At 42.0% G+C, this 17,106-nt stretch overlaps 1 protein-coding gene across 1 annotated transcript in view; it reads right to left on the bottom strand.

Annotated features, from left to right (window-relative positions):
• LOC148525425 (sialic acid-binding Ig-like lectin 11) overlaps window positions 1-16,304 on the bottom strand; it is a 100,208-nt gene extending 83,904 nt beyond the window's left edge. Inside the window, exons 1-3 of the mRNA XM_088470930.1 lie at window positions 16,151-16,304; window positions 10,708-10,974; window positions 7,867-7,908 (exon numbers count right to left, since the gene is read on the bottom strand). Coding sequence (XP_088327056.1) covers window positions 7,867-7,908; window positions 10,708-10,974; window positions 16,151-16,304 — 463 coding nt within the window. The remainder of the gene's footprint in view (window positions 1-7,866; window positions 7,909-10,707; window positions 10,975-16,150) is intronic.
• Between the last annotated feature and the right edge of the window lie 802 nt (window positions 16,305-17,106).

A 17,106-nucleotide genomic window follows, 5' to 3' on the forward strand; every position in this document is an offset into this window, starting at 1 on the left:
CACGCAGGGGGTTTCCGAGTACCTGGAAACACCCCCTGGCCACTGATTTTTTTGCAGCTGATCAGATGTTAAAGAGGGCCAGAACGGGGTGGAACAGTGTTCCGCCACCTCCAGCCCACCTTACCTGGTCACAGCAGTCAGAGACTGACAGCTAATGTGACCACCAGTATGGCGGCTGTTCCGCCTGCCCAGCTAGGATGGGGAGGTAGTCTAGCAGCAGCAGCTCCCGATCTCTGCCTTCCATGCATGACATAATGTACTGACATTATGCTGCGCCCACTCCACACTCACCACATGTGACTCTTTCCTGCATGTGTCTCAGAAGAGCCGGCCAAGGCTGGAGGAGCTGTCAGCGCCAGAGCAGGAGGATGCCGAAAGGTTAATTTCTAAACCCTGACCCTGACATCAAGGTAGAGGAGCAGGTAGGCTGCTAAAAATAGGCTAGAAAGGATACAGGTGGCAGGTGGGCACAGGAGGCTGCAAGGGACACAGGAGGCAGGGTGAGACACAAGTGGCTGCAAGGGACACAGGAGGCAGGGGGAGACACAAGAGGCTGCAAGGGACACAGGAGGCAGGGAGGACATTGGAGGCATGGGGGGACACAGGAAGCAGGGGGGACATAGGAGGCAGGGGGGACACAGGAGGCAGGGGGACACAAGAGGTTGCAAGGGACACATGAGGCAGGGGGGGACACAGGAGGCAGGGGGAGACACAAGAGGCAGCAAGGGACACAGGAGGCAGGGAGGACACAGGAGGCAGGGGGGGACAAAGGAGGCAGGGGGGACAATGATGCAGGGGGGACACAAGAGGCTGCAAGTGACAAAGGAGGCAGGGGGGGAAACAGGAGGCAGGGGGGAGACACAAGAGGCTGCAAGGGACACAGGAGGCAGGGGGAGATACAAGAGGCTGCAAGGGACACAGGAGGCAGGGAGGACATGAGAGGCAGGGGGGGACACAGGAGGCAGGGGGGACACAGGAGGCAGGGGGGACACAGGAGGCATGGGGGACACAAGAGGCTGCAAGGGACACAGGCGGCAGGGGGAACACAGGAGGCAGGGGGGGACACAAGAGGCTGCAGGGGGATGCAGGAGACAGGGGGGACACAAGAGGCTGCAAGGGACACAGGAGGCAGGGGGGGACACAAGAGGCTGCAAGGGACACAGGAGGCTGCAAGGAATACAGGAGGCTGGTAGGGACAGGGGGCTGGGACACGGGAAAGGGTGCCAGGAGAGACACATGTGACACAGATAGCAAGAGTTTGGAGTGACACGTAGCAGTGGAGAAACATGCGGCACAATGCTGGAAAGATAGGTGGCAGGAGGCTGGAAGTGACACGGGGCAGATGATGGTGGTAGTCAATGGCCTCCATAACTGTAGAATGGAACTGTGACAAACTGACATTTTAAGTACTGTTAAATTTACTTTATATTTAGTTCAAATGTTAAAATTGCACTGGTAGTATACATTTTGTCCGTACTGTACATACTGTTACACATTGTGCACAAGCAAGATTTATGCCCAGATGCCTTGTTTTATTAATATTATTAACAATATAATTTATTGTTATTTATATTAAAACTTTTGAAGTACACAGTAAAGTGTATGTTGCATGCTTATTCTGGTTAGACTTTTTTTGTCATTGGTTCTGTAACAAATTATTTGGAAACCTCCCTTTAAAAATCCTGCGTTTGCCACTGTAGAGAACATCCTTTTTTAAGTGTGTCTGGAATAAGAATTGGAGCCCTATAAGTGGGTTTACTGATTATCATTATATACTCATTATACACTGGAGTTTTTCAGAGACTTTTGCTTGATTTGGTACAGTATGAGTTAATACCTTGGAGAGTTTCTACAGTACTAACGGGTGTATAATTGCAGAATTCTGCAAGTCTTTCTAAATGAATAGTTATTATTGTGAACACCGTGGCTGGAGATACAATTTGCAACTGGTACAAATTACAATTTAGTTTTATGTTGCTATATGAAGTTCGATCAATCATTACTGGGATAATATGTGATATTTTCCTATATATAATTTTGTACTTTTATATGTATTAATACATTTTAAATAGACTATTGAATTTACTGTCTCAACAGGACACAGCAGCACAGTTGTTTTGTTATTTATATATTGCAGTGAGGTGAACGATTGTCTCTTAATGTAGCTATGTATTTACGCCTATATACCATCAGGTTCTGAGTGTATCCCTTGTAGATATATTCATTAACCATGGCCCTCATTCAGAGCCGTACGCTCTGAGCAGAGCGCACGCTCTGAATGAGGGCCGGCCTCCATTTTCATGGAGCGTCCTCCTGGACGCTCGTATAGCTGTGGGTCACCACCCACAGGCTATACGAGCGTGCATTGTGATGGTCGCGATGGTCGAGACCATCGCGACCATCGAATTTGCGAGCCGGAGCCTGCGGTTGAGGTTTTCAACCGCAAGCTCAGGAGTGATTTTGGCTCTATCAGAGCCAAAATCACTCCCACTGACATCACTAGTGATGTCAGTGGGCCGGCTTCTGACGGGAGGCGTTCCCGTGGGAACGCCCCCGTCAGGGAGGCACGCCCCCGGCACGCCCACCAAAGGGGGCGTGCTGTCAATCAACATTTACAGCACGCCCCCTTTGATCGGACACAACGAGCGAAGGACTTTCCTTCGCTCGTCGCGTCTGGCGCATGCGCACGACGGAGCTCCCTCCGTCGCGCGCATGCTCAGTCCATAACATCGACCCACTTGCGAGCGGACAGCCTCTCGCGAGTGGGTCTGAATCAGGCCCCATATCTGGTCCTGAATGACAAATTTATTTAAAGATGTAGACTAGAACTACACCATCACACACTAATGTGATGCCGAAAAAAATATATGTTGTGGTATGCCCTTAGCGCAATATAGCAGGTTATGAGGTCAGAATATGCGGTTGCCATATTCTTCCGCGGTAATATGAGCTATGCAGAGACTGAAATGTTGACCCTCTTGATGCTATATAATGCACTTGATGCTATATAATGCACCAATGCTAAATTAAAACAATTTTAATTGTATAGATAAAAAACATGCAGAGAACTATCATGGAATGCATAAAACATGAAGAAGGTTATTTAATATACAAATGATTTTTTAGACACCTAAAAACATATAAAATACATGAATGGTAAAAATGGACATAAAAGATGTTTCTTTGAGTGGCTCTTTCGAGAGCGTTAAATCAGCACTTATGTGTTAAAAATAAAGGGCAAGTGATAAGGATTTAATGTCTGATGGCTGTCTGAGGCAGCATATAATTAGTACGTACAGTGTTTAGGTAATGTGCAAATTATATAAATGTCCTGATATAAATAGAAATTGGAGTGATCCTACCCAGCTGAGGTGTTGGAGCCGCAGGTGGTAAAAATGCAAGGCAAATCTGCATAGGCTCCAAGGGCAACTCCAGGTGGGCAGGTATTCTTCTCCCGATGTGGTGCAGGCACTGTTCTTAGGTCAACGTGTTTCATGCTGGTAGATGCTCTTATCAAGCCAGGCCCATTGCCACAGGTGTATAAAATCAAGCACCTAGCCATGCAGTCTCCATTTGCAAACATTTGTGAAACAAAATGGGTTTTCTGAAGAGCTCAGTGACTTCAAGCTTGGTACTGTGATAGGAAGCGTGGTACTGTGATAGGAAGCGCGGTACTGTGATAGGATGCCACCTTTGCAATAAATGGTTCATGAAATTTCATTCCTGCTGGATATTCCATAGTCAATTAAGTGATATTATTAGAAAGTGGAAGCATTTAGGAACAACAGCAACTCAGCCACGAAGCAAAAGACCACATAAAATCACAGAGCGGGGTCAACGACTGCTAAAGCTCATGGTGCATAAAAATCACCAACGCTCTGCTGATTCCATAGCTGAAGAGTTCCAAACTCCCACTGGCATTAATGTAAGCACAAAAACTGTGCGGTGAGCGCTTAATGGAATGGGTTTCCATGGTCGAGCAGCTGCATGTAAGCCTCACATCACCAAATCCAATGCCAAGTGTCAGATGGAGTGGTAAAGCACACAGACACTGGCCTGTGGGGCAGTGGAAATGTGTTCTGTGGAGTGACGAATCAAGCTTCTCTATTTGGCAGTCACATGGGTGAGTCTGGGTTTGCTGGATGCCAGGAGAATGTTATATTCCTGATTATATTGTGCCAACTGTGAAGTTTGGTGGAGGAGGGATAATGGTATGGAGCTGTTTTTCTGGGTTTGGGCAAGACCACTTATCTCCAGTGAAGGGCAAATTTAATGCTTCAGCATAAAAAAACATGTTGGACAATGCTATGCTTCCAACTTTGTGGCAACAGTTTGGGGAAGGCCCTTTTCTATTCCAACAAGCAAATACTATAAATACATGGTTTGCTGAGTTTGGTGTTGAAGAACTTGACTGGCCCACACAGAGCCCTGACCTCAACCCCATCGAGCAACTTTGTGATGAACCAGAATGGAGATTGTGAGCCAGGCCTTCTCATCCAACATCAGTGCCTGTATTGTGGCAGCCAAACCAGGCCTGAAGGCCCATTGCCAGACCTGTGAGAGACAGGACTGAGACTTTTGAGAGACTGTTTGCATGCAGTCTAGCATGGCCCCCGCCAATGCTGCCGGCATCGTCAAGAGTGTATGCACTTGCCAATGCCGGCCCCCCGCAGGTCCCGTCGCTAACAAAGTTGGTACACACTTTACATCGTCTAGTGTATACCCAGCTTTAGTAGTTACATTTCAGGCAAGGAGGTACACGTTACTGATTCTGAAAAACAAAAGTCTAAAGCTTTGGCCATTCCGAGGCAGAATCTTCTAAACAGTTCATTAAAACCTGAAAAGGTCAGCAAGAGAATTCTGTGGATTAATCATTTTAATCCAGATAGCACGGTCATTAAACATGAAGTGGGTAAACACTGGTCAATAATATCTACTGAATTAGAAATGCCAGCTTTTCAGAACACTTCAGTAATGCAGAGTTTCACTAAGGGAAATAACCTTAAAGATTTCCTTGTTAAAATAGATGTTACTCCCAAAAATAGATCTGGGTATCCATCTACAGGATCAAAAAGAAAAGGTTGCTTTAAACATCCGGATTGTTCAACCTACAGGTATTTAATCACGGGAGACAAATTTCATCATCCACACATGTGAAGGTTGTTTAATATCAGTTATTACTTACAGTACTTAACCAGTTCAATCGAATAAATCATCTATTTGATCAATTGCCTGTGCAGTAAAGTATACGTGGGCAAAACTGAGCACTCATTTAAAGAAAAGATGGCGTTTCATAAAAGCGCCATATGCAGTACCATTAACAAATTCACTAGTGATCAACACGTGGCCCATCATTTTGTGTTAGCTAAACATAGCTTGGAAACCACAAGGTACCAAATTATAGATCATCCCTGACTAGAGGAGGGGACAGATCCAGACTACTTTTAAAGAGGGATACTCAGTGGATCCACTAGGCTGAACACTCTGTTGCTGGGTTTATGTATTTTGGCAAACTACCAGAGAAAGATCATACAAGGATATGCATGGCTGGATTAAGATCTGTGGGGGCCCCTTGGCCACTGGGCAACAAACATGTGTGGGCCCCTATTAAATGTGACAAACTGGGGGTATGCGCAACAGGGGCCTTATGCAGAGCCCCCAGTAGTGTCAGTACCCACAGTGGTAGTGCCCCGTATGCAGAGCCCACAGTAGTGGTGCCCTTTATGCAGTGCACCCAGTAGTAGTGCACCAGGAGTGGTGCCCCTTATGCAGTGCCCTCTATGCAATACTCCCATTAGTAGTGCCCACCAGTAGTCATGCCCCCTGTAGTTAAGCCCCCAGTAGTAATGTCCCCTGTGGTAGTGTCCCCATGCCCCCTGTATACAGTAAATGCCCCCAGTAGTAATCCCCCTGTAGTTGTGCCCCCAATAGTAATGCTCCCCAGTAGTAATGCCCCCAGTAGTCATGCCATCTGTGTGCCCAATAGTAATGCCCTAGTAGTAATGCCACCTGTATAAATGCCCCCAGAAGTAATACCCCTGTAGTTGTGCCCCCAGTAGTAATGCCCCCTGCGGTATTGGCCCCAGTAGTAATGCCCCGTGTAGTAGTACTTTTCATCCAAATTATGTGATGTCATCCAAATCCATTCAGTGGAAGGCACAGAACAAGCTCCCAGGGTCAAAGTTTTGCCCTGCACACTCACCTGTGAGGTCTGACTAGGACTCCAACCTTTCCCTTAGGCATCCCAGATCAATTGCCACCCCTCTGTGAAGTTTTCATCTAAATCCATCCAGTGGAAGGCCCATAACAGGCTCCCGGGTCAAAGTTCTTCCCAGCATCCCTGTGTCAAAGTTCTGTCCAGAGTTTACCAACGGGAGGTCTTATCGGAACCTCAACCCCCAATTATGTCTTCTGGGATCCAATGTTACCACTGTGGAGTTTTCGTCCAAATCCATCTAGTGAAAGGCTCAGCACAAGCTCCTTGGGTCAAAGTTCTGCCCATCATACACCAATGGGAGGTCTGACTGAGATCCTAAACCCCCTATACACTGTCCAGGATCTAACTGAACTACCTCGCATTGGTTTCATCCAAATCTGTGCAGTGGTGTTCGAATGCATAACTGGACAGACACACAAACTAACAGACCAATTAATTGTATATATAAAAGTAGAATATTTGTCATGATTGGCCAAAGCCATGTCAGCTTTAGACCATAAAGCGGGAATCCCTGGACTGAACATGGATGACATATGATCAATTGATATCCAATACTGGGTTGTACTTCTGCTGCCATACCTCCTGCCAATTCACAATAAAAAATGTTTCGCTAATAAAATGCGGCTTCTACAGCAAGATCATATGAGTTATTCAGGACGCTGCAGTTTTCCAATCAGAAAACGGTAATGTACTGTCACATGGGAAGTGAGTTTGATTTAGGCAGATGTCTTTCCTAAACCCTTAGTCACCGAATAAGCACTAACAGATAATCCTGTTAATAGGAATATAAGATGAAGCATATATATTTATTTGACTACATATTAAACTGTCTCAGAAGCTAGCAATCAGAGAAAATATTAATCATTACCTACCTTCAGTAAACTCATTATAGCTCTCGCCTCCTATTTCGGTGGTTGTATGACTGATATTAGTCAGTATAAAATATATCACTCATATATGTATGAATTCTAACTGTAAAGAAATGTAAAATAAGTGCTTTAACAGTTTATAGTTTATTCCATGAGGAGGAGGCCCATGTGCAATCTCCATACGGCCCTCCTACCCTTGTGCCGGCAAATGTACTGTGAAGACTATTGCATATAAGCATGTCTCCAGGAAAATGGTGCTGCTGACATTTTATCAGGGGATGTAGTTTTCCCATGCGGCCACCGGTCTCAATCCCGACATCGGAATCCCAGCAAGGAATTTAACATAGCCATCGAAATACCAATGACTATGTTAATCCCAATGCCGGAACGCCGAGGATGCCATCAGAGAAGCCCTGACAGTCATGGGGCTATATTTACTAAAATGCGGGATTTTAGAAGTGAATATGTTGCCCACAGCCATTAATCAGATTCTACTTAACATTTATCTAGCACCTTCTAGAAGATAATAACTACAATCTAATTAATTGCTATAGGCAAGATCTCCCTTTCTAAAAACCCGCACTTTAGTAAATATACCCCATGGAATCATGGACTGAACTGAACAGTTTACCCCTATTTATGAGTTAGATACAATTTTAAAGCAATAATTATAATAATGTCATTTGTGTGACTAATTACAAAATAATAGTCCAAAAGTCTGTGTACGGGGGACAACCTAAATGTGTAATAAGAAAAAGCTAAAAAGAAAAAAAAACATACCTCTGGGAGATGTCCCGGTAGTCTCTATCCCTGTTTTAGTACCTGCAAAGATATTACATGGATCACATTACATATAATATATCAATCATTATTAACAGAACTCAGCCTTGACAATCATACCCCATATCTTCATATTGTCTTTATTAGAAACTTTATTCTAAATTAGAATATATTTTAAGCAAAGAAGATTTTTTTATTTTTATGTTTCTGTTGCCCCCAGGTTGGCATTGACATTGTATGCTAATCCCATCAACTGGGGGGTTATATTTTTGGAGGTTTAAAAAAAAGGCCACTTATTGAAGATGGTTTTTACCCCTAAAATGCCCAAATAAATGTTGGCACTATAAGTACCACAAGGGAGCACTGTAAGTTATGCCTATATCATAATACAATAAATGTTGCTCTTGTCATGAATACTTATTGCTCCCATTCACAATCTACTAGTATTTCCCACATAATACAATTAGAGTTTTAAAATAGTATTGTTCCCTTTAAATTATAGGAACAAAATTAATGTATAATTATATTTTCATGAAATAATTCTGCTCTGATAACATAATTATTATATTTATGCCTATTAATCCCAAAAAAAATGATTGCCGTCATTGTATGTTCTGAGCGGTCAGATAGCATCTTCAGTGGCTTTATCCAGTGGTTTGTCAAACTCATGTAAAAAAGAAAAAATTGAGATGCGAATGTTTCATTTAATGCTTCGAAAAAATGCAATTATCTGGTATTTTATTAGTGGATTTGCCTTTATTAAGTCTTACATTACAAAAACCACAGAAATAATTTCATAAAATACTGGTGGTTTTATTAAACCGCACTTTAGTGACTTCCTTACCCCACCTCCTGGTCTCTTTTGCTTTTTGAAAATATTGGTCACCACATGAGGTTGCATCTTTAAATGTTCCTATTCACCTTCTAAGAACATCCTTATTCCAGGAAGATCTTCTGTTACTAGGTAGCTCCCATTGAATCTAGGTGTTGTTGCAGAGATTGAACATTTCCTTCCTTGGAAACCGGGTGTTTCTTTTTTGACTATTATGCTGAGTGTCAAGCACTTACATTGTATGTGATTTAATTTCCTAATCATACAATTTTATTTTACCACACTGATACAACTTTCACATAGAACAAAGGCTAAAACCCGGCATGTACTTGGCATTAGATGCACAGGGTTTTTTTTTCAAGTCCCAGCCTGTACCCCTCTTCACACAGAAAAGGAAACCAATAACATTGTCAATAACATATTCTGGTGATGTAAAAAGTAACCTGTATAAATACTCCCAGCACCATAAATGTGTTAAACACACTGTAGAGTCCAAATTTCTCATTATGCCACACCAAAGCCAAGCTTACATATGACACAGCCCCCCCATGCTGGTGATGTAGCTACTGTATGTGTGGATTCTCCCCAGTTTGTGGAGGGCCCTGCTGCCCTGTAGTTAACAAGCTCTGAGTAGTCACTATTGAGTATGATAATTGCCTATATCTCATCAGCTAAGTTACCTTACAATGTCATTATGATATACCAGGTGATGTAAATACTGCAGTGTAGCTGAACGTAGTGAAGGAGAATTATGTCAGAGGTAGGGTTAATGTGAGACACGCTGGGAGCATGTATGGAATAATCTGACAAGGAAATAGTATGTAAGAGTATGTCTGGAGGGCAGAGGGGCATGAGAGGATAAAGCTAATGGGCAGGGAGGCAATCGGGGGAAAACCCTGTGAGCAGAGGGTGGCACATTATAGAAAACTAGTAGGTGGGGAATGCCATGTGTGAGAAAAGCTTGAGGGCAAATGGGTGGCATGCGATAGTAAAGAGCTATTGAGCAAGGAGAGTGTGTATGAGAAAAGTTGGTAGTTACCTGGTATACTGTATGTTACATTTTATGTTTCTAACTCTGTAACTTTTAAAAAAGCTATAGAATTCCAAACACGAAAAAACCTTAATGACTGCTTCTTAAACATGATCTAAATTAAAAAAAAAATACTGAAATATTACAACCCATGCTTCAAAAAGCAACAACATCATGACAATAAAGCAGAATCCTTAATGAACATCTTCTTTCTGCAACACAGACATAATGGGATCTATTTACTAAGCAGTGTTAGGAGACATAGTGAAAAGTGATAAGGTGCCAGCCAATCAGCTCCCAACTGTCATCTCACAGGCTGTGTTTGAAAAATGACAGTTGGGAGCTGATTGGCTGGCACCTTATCACTTATCACTCTGTCTCCTAACACTGCTTAGTAAATAGACCCCTATATGCCTTCACATGGAACATAGCAAATGGTATGGGGTCTCTACCACCACAAAATAGTAACCAGCAGTAGGACTTTAAGCCTAACTAGTACTAGTTTCCACCAGCAGTTGGGAGACCATCCCTAGGCCAGTAAGCATACCGTACAGTAAGGCTGTAATTCATAAGGGGTAGGGATATAAAAAGCAGTAGGACTATCTCAACACCACTAGATTGTGAGTATTGGGATAATAATAATAATAATAATAATAATAATAATAATAATAATAACTGAAAAAAAATATTTTAATTTACTGGCAGACTATAAAAGCACACACCAAAAATCACAGTCCTTTATATTAAAAATGTACCCCACAAATCTTTATTCCTCACTTAAAAACTTTTGAATTGTCCTTTTTGGTTCATGTACCGTATATATCCATGAACTTGGTATAAATAAAAAAGCATATGTTCCTGAACTTGTACCATTGTGGGCCCCATCAGTACAAATTCATCAACGTCTGTGTGTTTTTTTTTTCAAGTTATGTATAAATAATATAAAACAAGATTTATGTAAGAAAATGTCTATACTTACAGTAAACATCTAGGACTCTAGTTCTCTGTGTAGATGACATCACAGTTGGCAAGGTCACTTTACAGGTTACAGATATGTTCTGATCACTCTGAGATGGGGTAAATGTCACAGTTGAGGAGTTTTTCCAGATTCCATCCTGATCACTCTTTGACCATTGGAAAACTATGATTGTTCCAGGGCAATCCACAGGAAAATTACATGTGAGTGTCACCTCCTGACCTGAAATGATCTTCTCAGGGCTGGAGATTTCTGGCTTTTGTGTAAGATCTGAAAGACAGATTAGTAACAAGGAGTAAAAGTTATTTTCTATTTCTGACGTGATTCACAAGGAAGTAATAAAAAATATATATTCTCCTGAAAAAGAACAACATTTTATATATGAAAGATATCTTGAACTTACAACTTCTCTTTGTGCTATGATTTTCTATTTCTATTTAATATTTTTGGATGGAGAATATTAAATGTAGAAAGTTAAAAATCAACATTTAAAATCTATTAGTAATTATTAGAGATGAGCGGGTTCGGATCTAAGAGATCCAAACCCACCCAAATTCGGGGGATCCGGGGTGATCCAAGCACAGCTCGGATCTCCCTGCCTGCCCCAGATCTCTGACCCGAGGCAAAACCTCGCGACCCCTCTATCGAGTCGCAAGGTTTTGTTTTCAGCGGGCTTAACACTGATTGGCTGAGAGAGCCGTCTGTCATGGCTCTCAGCCAATCAGCGTTAAGCACATTGAAAACAGCACAAAAGAAGAAAAGAAGATGGCGCCCATCATCCCCCGCCGCCTGACACCACCAGCACCCACACTGGCAGCACCACTGCCGACACTCCTGCACTGCTGCCCAACGTACTGAGGACACCATCAGCGACCCCCACACTGCCGACACTCCCAAACTGAGGACACCACCAGCACCCCTGCACTGCAGACACAGTCAGCAAACCTGCACTGTGGACACCGCTGGCACCCCCACTCTGCTGACACCACCGGCATCCTGCATTGAGAACACCCCCTGCACTGCCAACACAGCCAGCTAACCTGCACTAAAGACACTGCTGGCACCGCCAGAAAACCTGCACTAAAGACACCGCTGGCATCCCCGCACTGCCGACACAGCCAGCAAACCTGCACTAAAGACACAGCTGGCACCCCCGCACTGCTGACACTGCCTGCAAACCTGCTCTAAGACACCGCTTGCACTCCCGCACTGCCGACACAGCCAGCAAACCTGCACTAAGACACAGCTGTCACCCCCGCACTGCTGACAACACTGGTACCCTTCACTGAGGACACTGCCAGCACCGCAGCACTGCCATTTCATGTACAGAGGACACCATCAGCAACCCCGCTCTGCCGACACTGCTGTCACAGTAAGTGCACTATTGGTGTATCCAACTCACACTGTATAACACACTGTATCCGTGTTGGAAACTAGAAACTGAACTGCCACATGTTAGTGCCACCCACTGTGTCACTTAGCTTAGTCAGCCAGCTAGCTGGATGCAATTTTTTGGCCTTAACTAGATGAAGCAAATAATATTGTGAGGTGGTTAAAATTGATTGGAAATCACTGGAAATAAATGTTATTGAGGTTAATTATGCTATAGGAACAAAAACAGGCCCATTTTATGTGATTTTTGCTGTTTTTATGATTTTTTAAGAAAAAATCCAGATCCAAAACCAAAACACAAAAACGAAACACGGAGGTGAGGTTTTGGCAAAAATAATCCAGATCCAAAACCAGGGTAGTTCCAGATCCAAAACCAAAACATGGAGGTCGACGTACATCTCTAGTAATTATTCTCAAGTAGCACTGTTTTATTTGGTTGGGTAAATGTTCTATTTTATGTTTGTATTGTTGAGTCAGTAGCACAGAAAATACTGGAAAATGGAGAAGGATCTTTTTAGATTCATTTGAGATCTTAGATAATCTATTTTATTTATGCACTTTGGTACAAGTGCACATTTTAACCTTCACACACTGAGTGTTATTGCACTAGGAGGTGGATTTGTTTGTTTTTAGTATATATATATATATATATATATACACATATGTTTAGAAAGAGAGGGACAGAGACAAAGAATATATAAATATCTGACCCATCTCCTTAATGCATGCACTGTAGAAGCCAGGGCATGAACCCTGATGACTCCCACTGTGAGGGAAATGGGACAGACCTAGAAGAGGAGGACTGGCTGTCAGGAATGGGGTAAGTATGTGAGCAGGGGGGAAGTTACAAATGGGGTTGGGGAGATCAGAGTGGGGGGGGCACAAGCAGATAAAGCACCACAGGGGGCAGAGCAGCAGAAAGATGGGTCAGGTCCATACAGAGAGAGTGGTTGAGCAGGACATATGCTGGATCTTATACTGGTGTATATATCTATCAAATATCAAAATATGGCTCTGGAGAAACTAGAGTTTTATTAAAAAGCTTTAAAATTATAATGGGAAATCATTTTTTTAATATTTGGTGATCACTTTTATGATCAAAGACTGGGGACAGCCATGGGCACAAAATTATCCCCTGCTTATGTGAGCATCCTGATACCTGATTAGTGAATCTGATGAGATTTTTTCAGTGGTATCAAGTTTTAAGTGGTGAATATAAAATGTATTTTGACATTTAAGTTATGTTAATTATACGTAACTGTGATGTTCCCAGCATTATAGATTTTATTGAGACTATCAATCATATAATTTAAATTTAAAATGTTCTTTTAAGCAACATATGTCCGATATTGAGTAAGTATTGAAGATACAATATTTGGTTGGAAATCAATAGTGAAAATAAGATCAATGCTAACGTATATTTGAAAGGTACCCATGATAACAGTTACATGCAATCTTCCAAATGTCAAATTATGGAACTAAGGAAGGAGCAATTATTATACTCAAAATGTTTGTAAGTGAAATATTTTTTAGAGCAATCTGAGATATTGACTGAGAGATTCATAGACAGAGGCTATTAAAAGAAAAGTTTGATGAGACAAATTTGAAAGCTTTTTGTAGGTGTAGAAGCATCTCTTACAAGTGAAGGTTCTGCAGGATTTCGATAGAAATGATTCTGTAAGGTCCTTTATAATGTAGTTCAATAAGCAAAGTAGGACAATATAATTTATTTTGAGATGTCATTGGAGTATTTTGCCCAGTGATCTTATTCTTGGGCCCTATCTCCATTAGAAACCAGAACTAGTTTATAGAAGGGCCAATGCTTAAAAAAAACATTTTAGCAACTTCAAAATGAAAATCACCTACAAAAGTAAAGGTTTGCTAAAGAAATGAGTGCATAAATTGCAAACATATGGAAAACCAATAGTTCACTACTTGATATGACATAATAAGGAATATGAACTGAGCAATAAAGCTTTGTGTAATACCGCATTTGCCCTATGCAAAATAAAAAAATAAGGTAATCATACATAGTCTCCCATGCCATTTTATAGAAATGCATAACTCGGATCCTGCAGAGTTAAGGTGCCTACACACTAGATGACTCGCAATTGATGCAATGTCATCAATGTTTTCCCTTGAACTCCCCGGCACTCCCAGACAAACGATATCATGCATACAACTGTGCAATCTGACCAACAACCTATTGATCTGCGTCCAATCATTAAAAAGATTGCCCATTCTTACTGCATGTAGGGAAGATCTGAGGATAAGAGCAACGACCTGCGGGACCATGTATTGGCATCGTTATCGTTCATGGATAATGCACAATTTGCTCGATTTGTCATTCCGATGCGTCAGAATCGGCCAAACTGTGCAAAAAATTGTCTAGTGTGTACCCAGCTTCAAGATTATTTGCATTAAACTGACATCAAAACCATACTTGCCTACTCTCCCAGAATGGCTGGAAGGCTCCTGAAAATCAGGTTGCACTCACGGCCACACGGAAGAGTGGGCAAGTTTCCCAGCAGGCCGCCACCATCCACTTTTCCCCTTGTAGCTGCCTACTTATAGAATACAATCGGGCAGTCCGGCGGTGGCAATTACATGATTTGTGCTGAATTGTGTCATCTCCTGCCCCCTGCTGCATAAGGTCAGTAATCTTGGCATTGTGCAGTGTGGCGGGCTGTGATAATGAGATTTTACAGTCATGGCCCACGCCCCCTGAAGGGGCAGTCATATTGTTGATAAGTATGCTTAAAACATCCCTTTAAGTTATAGCACACATGAAACACACATAATAGGTGGCTCAGATTACTAAATAACTGTCCAGGAAAAGATGTAGGTAGTTTCAATATTGGTTTTATTGTTGCCTGTACATTGAAAAGTAATGGTAAAGTGAGTGGCCAGTGGGGTCATATGAGAGAAAAGCTGATTGATAGAGGATAAGTTATTCTCCTTTCTGTCTACCCATATGGTGGCTGGCCACACAACTTCAAGTAACTAGCAACATTCATTCAGCTTTGGGTCAGCACCCTAAAGTGGGAGCCTATCATTGCAATCAGCCTATAGGACCTTCATGCCCAGTCTGACAATGCCAGAACCATTGGAATGCTTTGCTGAAGCTTTGAGAGAGTATGCAACCCTGGGCATACATCGCTCTTATGTGGGTCAGTTGGAAATATATGAAGGTTTATTACTGATTAGTTAACAGCCCACATATCAGCCTCCCATGAGACCGCTTGTTGTTAAACCATCACATTCTGATGATATTGGGGTATACAACCGGAAAATGTTACCTCTAACATGAGTCAATAATCCCATTGTTAAGCAAATAGCAGAAAAGTTTAAAGGCTTTAGTTATCAATATAGCCTTTTGTTTGTATCCATGCTACTTTCACATTTTGGTACCGCTTGTTTTCATAAATCTTTACCCGGTCTCTGGTGTTTCCATCCTAAGCTGTTGCTTCTCTCAGTCACTGGTAACAATAGGCTGATGGCCAATGTGAAACGTGCATGCACGGCTGACATCACCGTATGCACCAACCAATCAGATCCTAGCTGTCATTTTTGAAACACAGCCTATAAAGTGACAGTTGGGAGCTGATTGGTTGGTACTTTATCTCCCTCCGTTTTATCCCTCTCCAAGGCTTGGCAGGATGCAGCATAGTCTTTGATAGTCCACATTGCAGGGTTTAGCTAACACCATTCCAAGGCTCTCCAATGCTTGATAAACTGCCTGGTTCTGCCATTCCAATTGAGGCCTATGGGGAGGCCAGTAACTGATGGTAAATCTATCACATTTCCAGTGTTAGCCCTTTGATAAATTACATGAAGCAAGGAAAAGCCTATTTTCAGGCACAAATAGAGCCCTACATCTGATAAGAAATCAATCACTTCTCCAGCTTTAGGATTGTTATTCATAGAACTCACAACTCGCACATACACATATATACGGACTGTCTGAGTTGATTTACTGGGGAGAGCATGTAGCTGAATATTTTTTCTTTATTATTAATTTTAATTTACAGAGTGCAATAAAAGCACAATTTACCTGTTACTGTCACATATATACGGGAATTCTGATAGGTATATTTGATGTCACTCTGTGGACTTTCTTCAAAACTGAAGAAATAAAACCCCTTATCTTCTTTTCTGACATCAGTCATTGTCAGTGTGCAATCTCCGTTATCTGGGTTTCCTGTCATGCGGAAGTTTTCTTTTCCTTCTTTCAATTGATCATTAGAGACCACAATATTGTTATTGCTCCCTTTCCTCCAGATTCCAATGGAATTTGTGAATCTGTTCCTCTTATCAGCAATAAATGTACATTTGATGGTGACACATAGGCCTTCCTCTACAGAGACATATCTTTTCACCTGCATAGAATATTCAACCGCTTCTTGACATATACACATATATACTGACTGTCTGAGTTGACTCACTGGGGAGAGCATTAAGCTGAATATTAGTTCTTTATTATTCATTTTAATTCATAGAGTGCAATAAAATCACAATTTACCTGTTACTGACACATATATACTACGATAGTTATATTTGATGACACTCAGTGGACTTTCTTCAAACCTGAAGAAATAAAACCCATTATCTTCTTTCCTGACATCGGTTATTGTCAGTGTGCATTCTCCATTATCTGGGTTTCCTGTCATGCGGAAGTTTTGTTTTCCTTCTTTCAATTTATCATTAGAGGCCACAATTTTGCTATTGCTCACTTTCCTCCAGATTCCAATGGAATTTGTGAATCTGTTCCTATTATCAGCAATAAATGTACAATGGATGGTGACACATAGGCCTTCCTCTACAGGGACAGTACTTTTCACCTGCATAGAATATTCATCCGCTATGGTATCTGTGGAGAGATATATTGGATGAGAGATGATACAGTACAATGCAGAACAAGATAATATACATTATGGGGAAGATGTATCAAATGTTCTACAGTGAAGTGACCCAAAGCAACCAATCAGTTTCTAACTGGCATTTATCATT

Source organism: Taudactylus pleione, unplaced genomic scaffold, assembly GCF_031769625.1.
Source record: "Taudactylus pleione unplaced genomic scaffold, aTauple2 ptg000108l, whole genome shotgun sequence".
Lineage (NCBI taxonomy): Eukaryota > Metazoa > Chordata > Amphibia > Anura > Myobatrachidae > Taudactylus > Taudactylus pleione.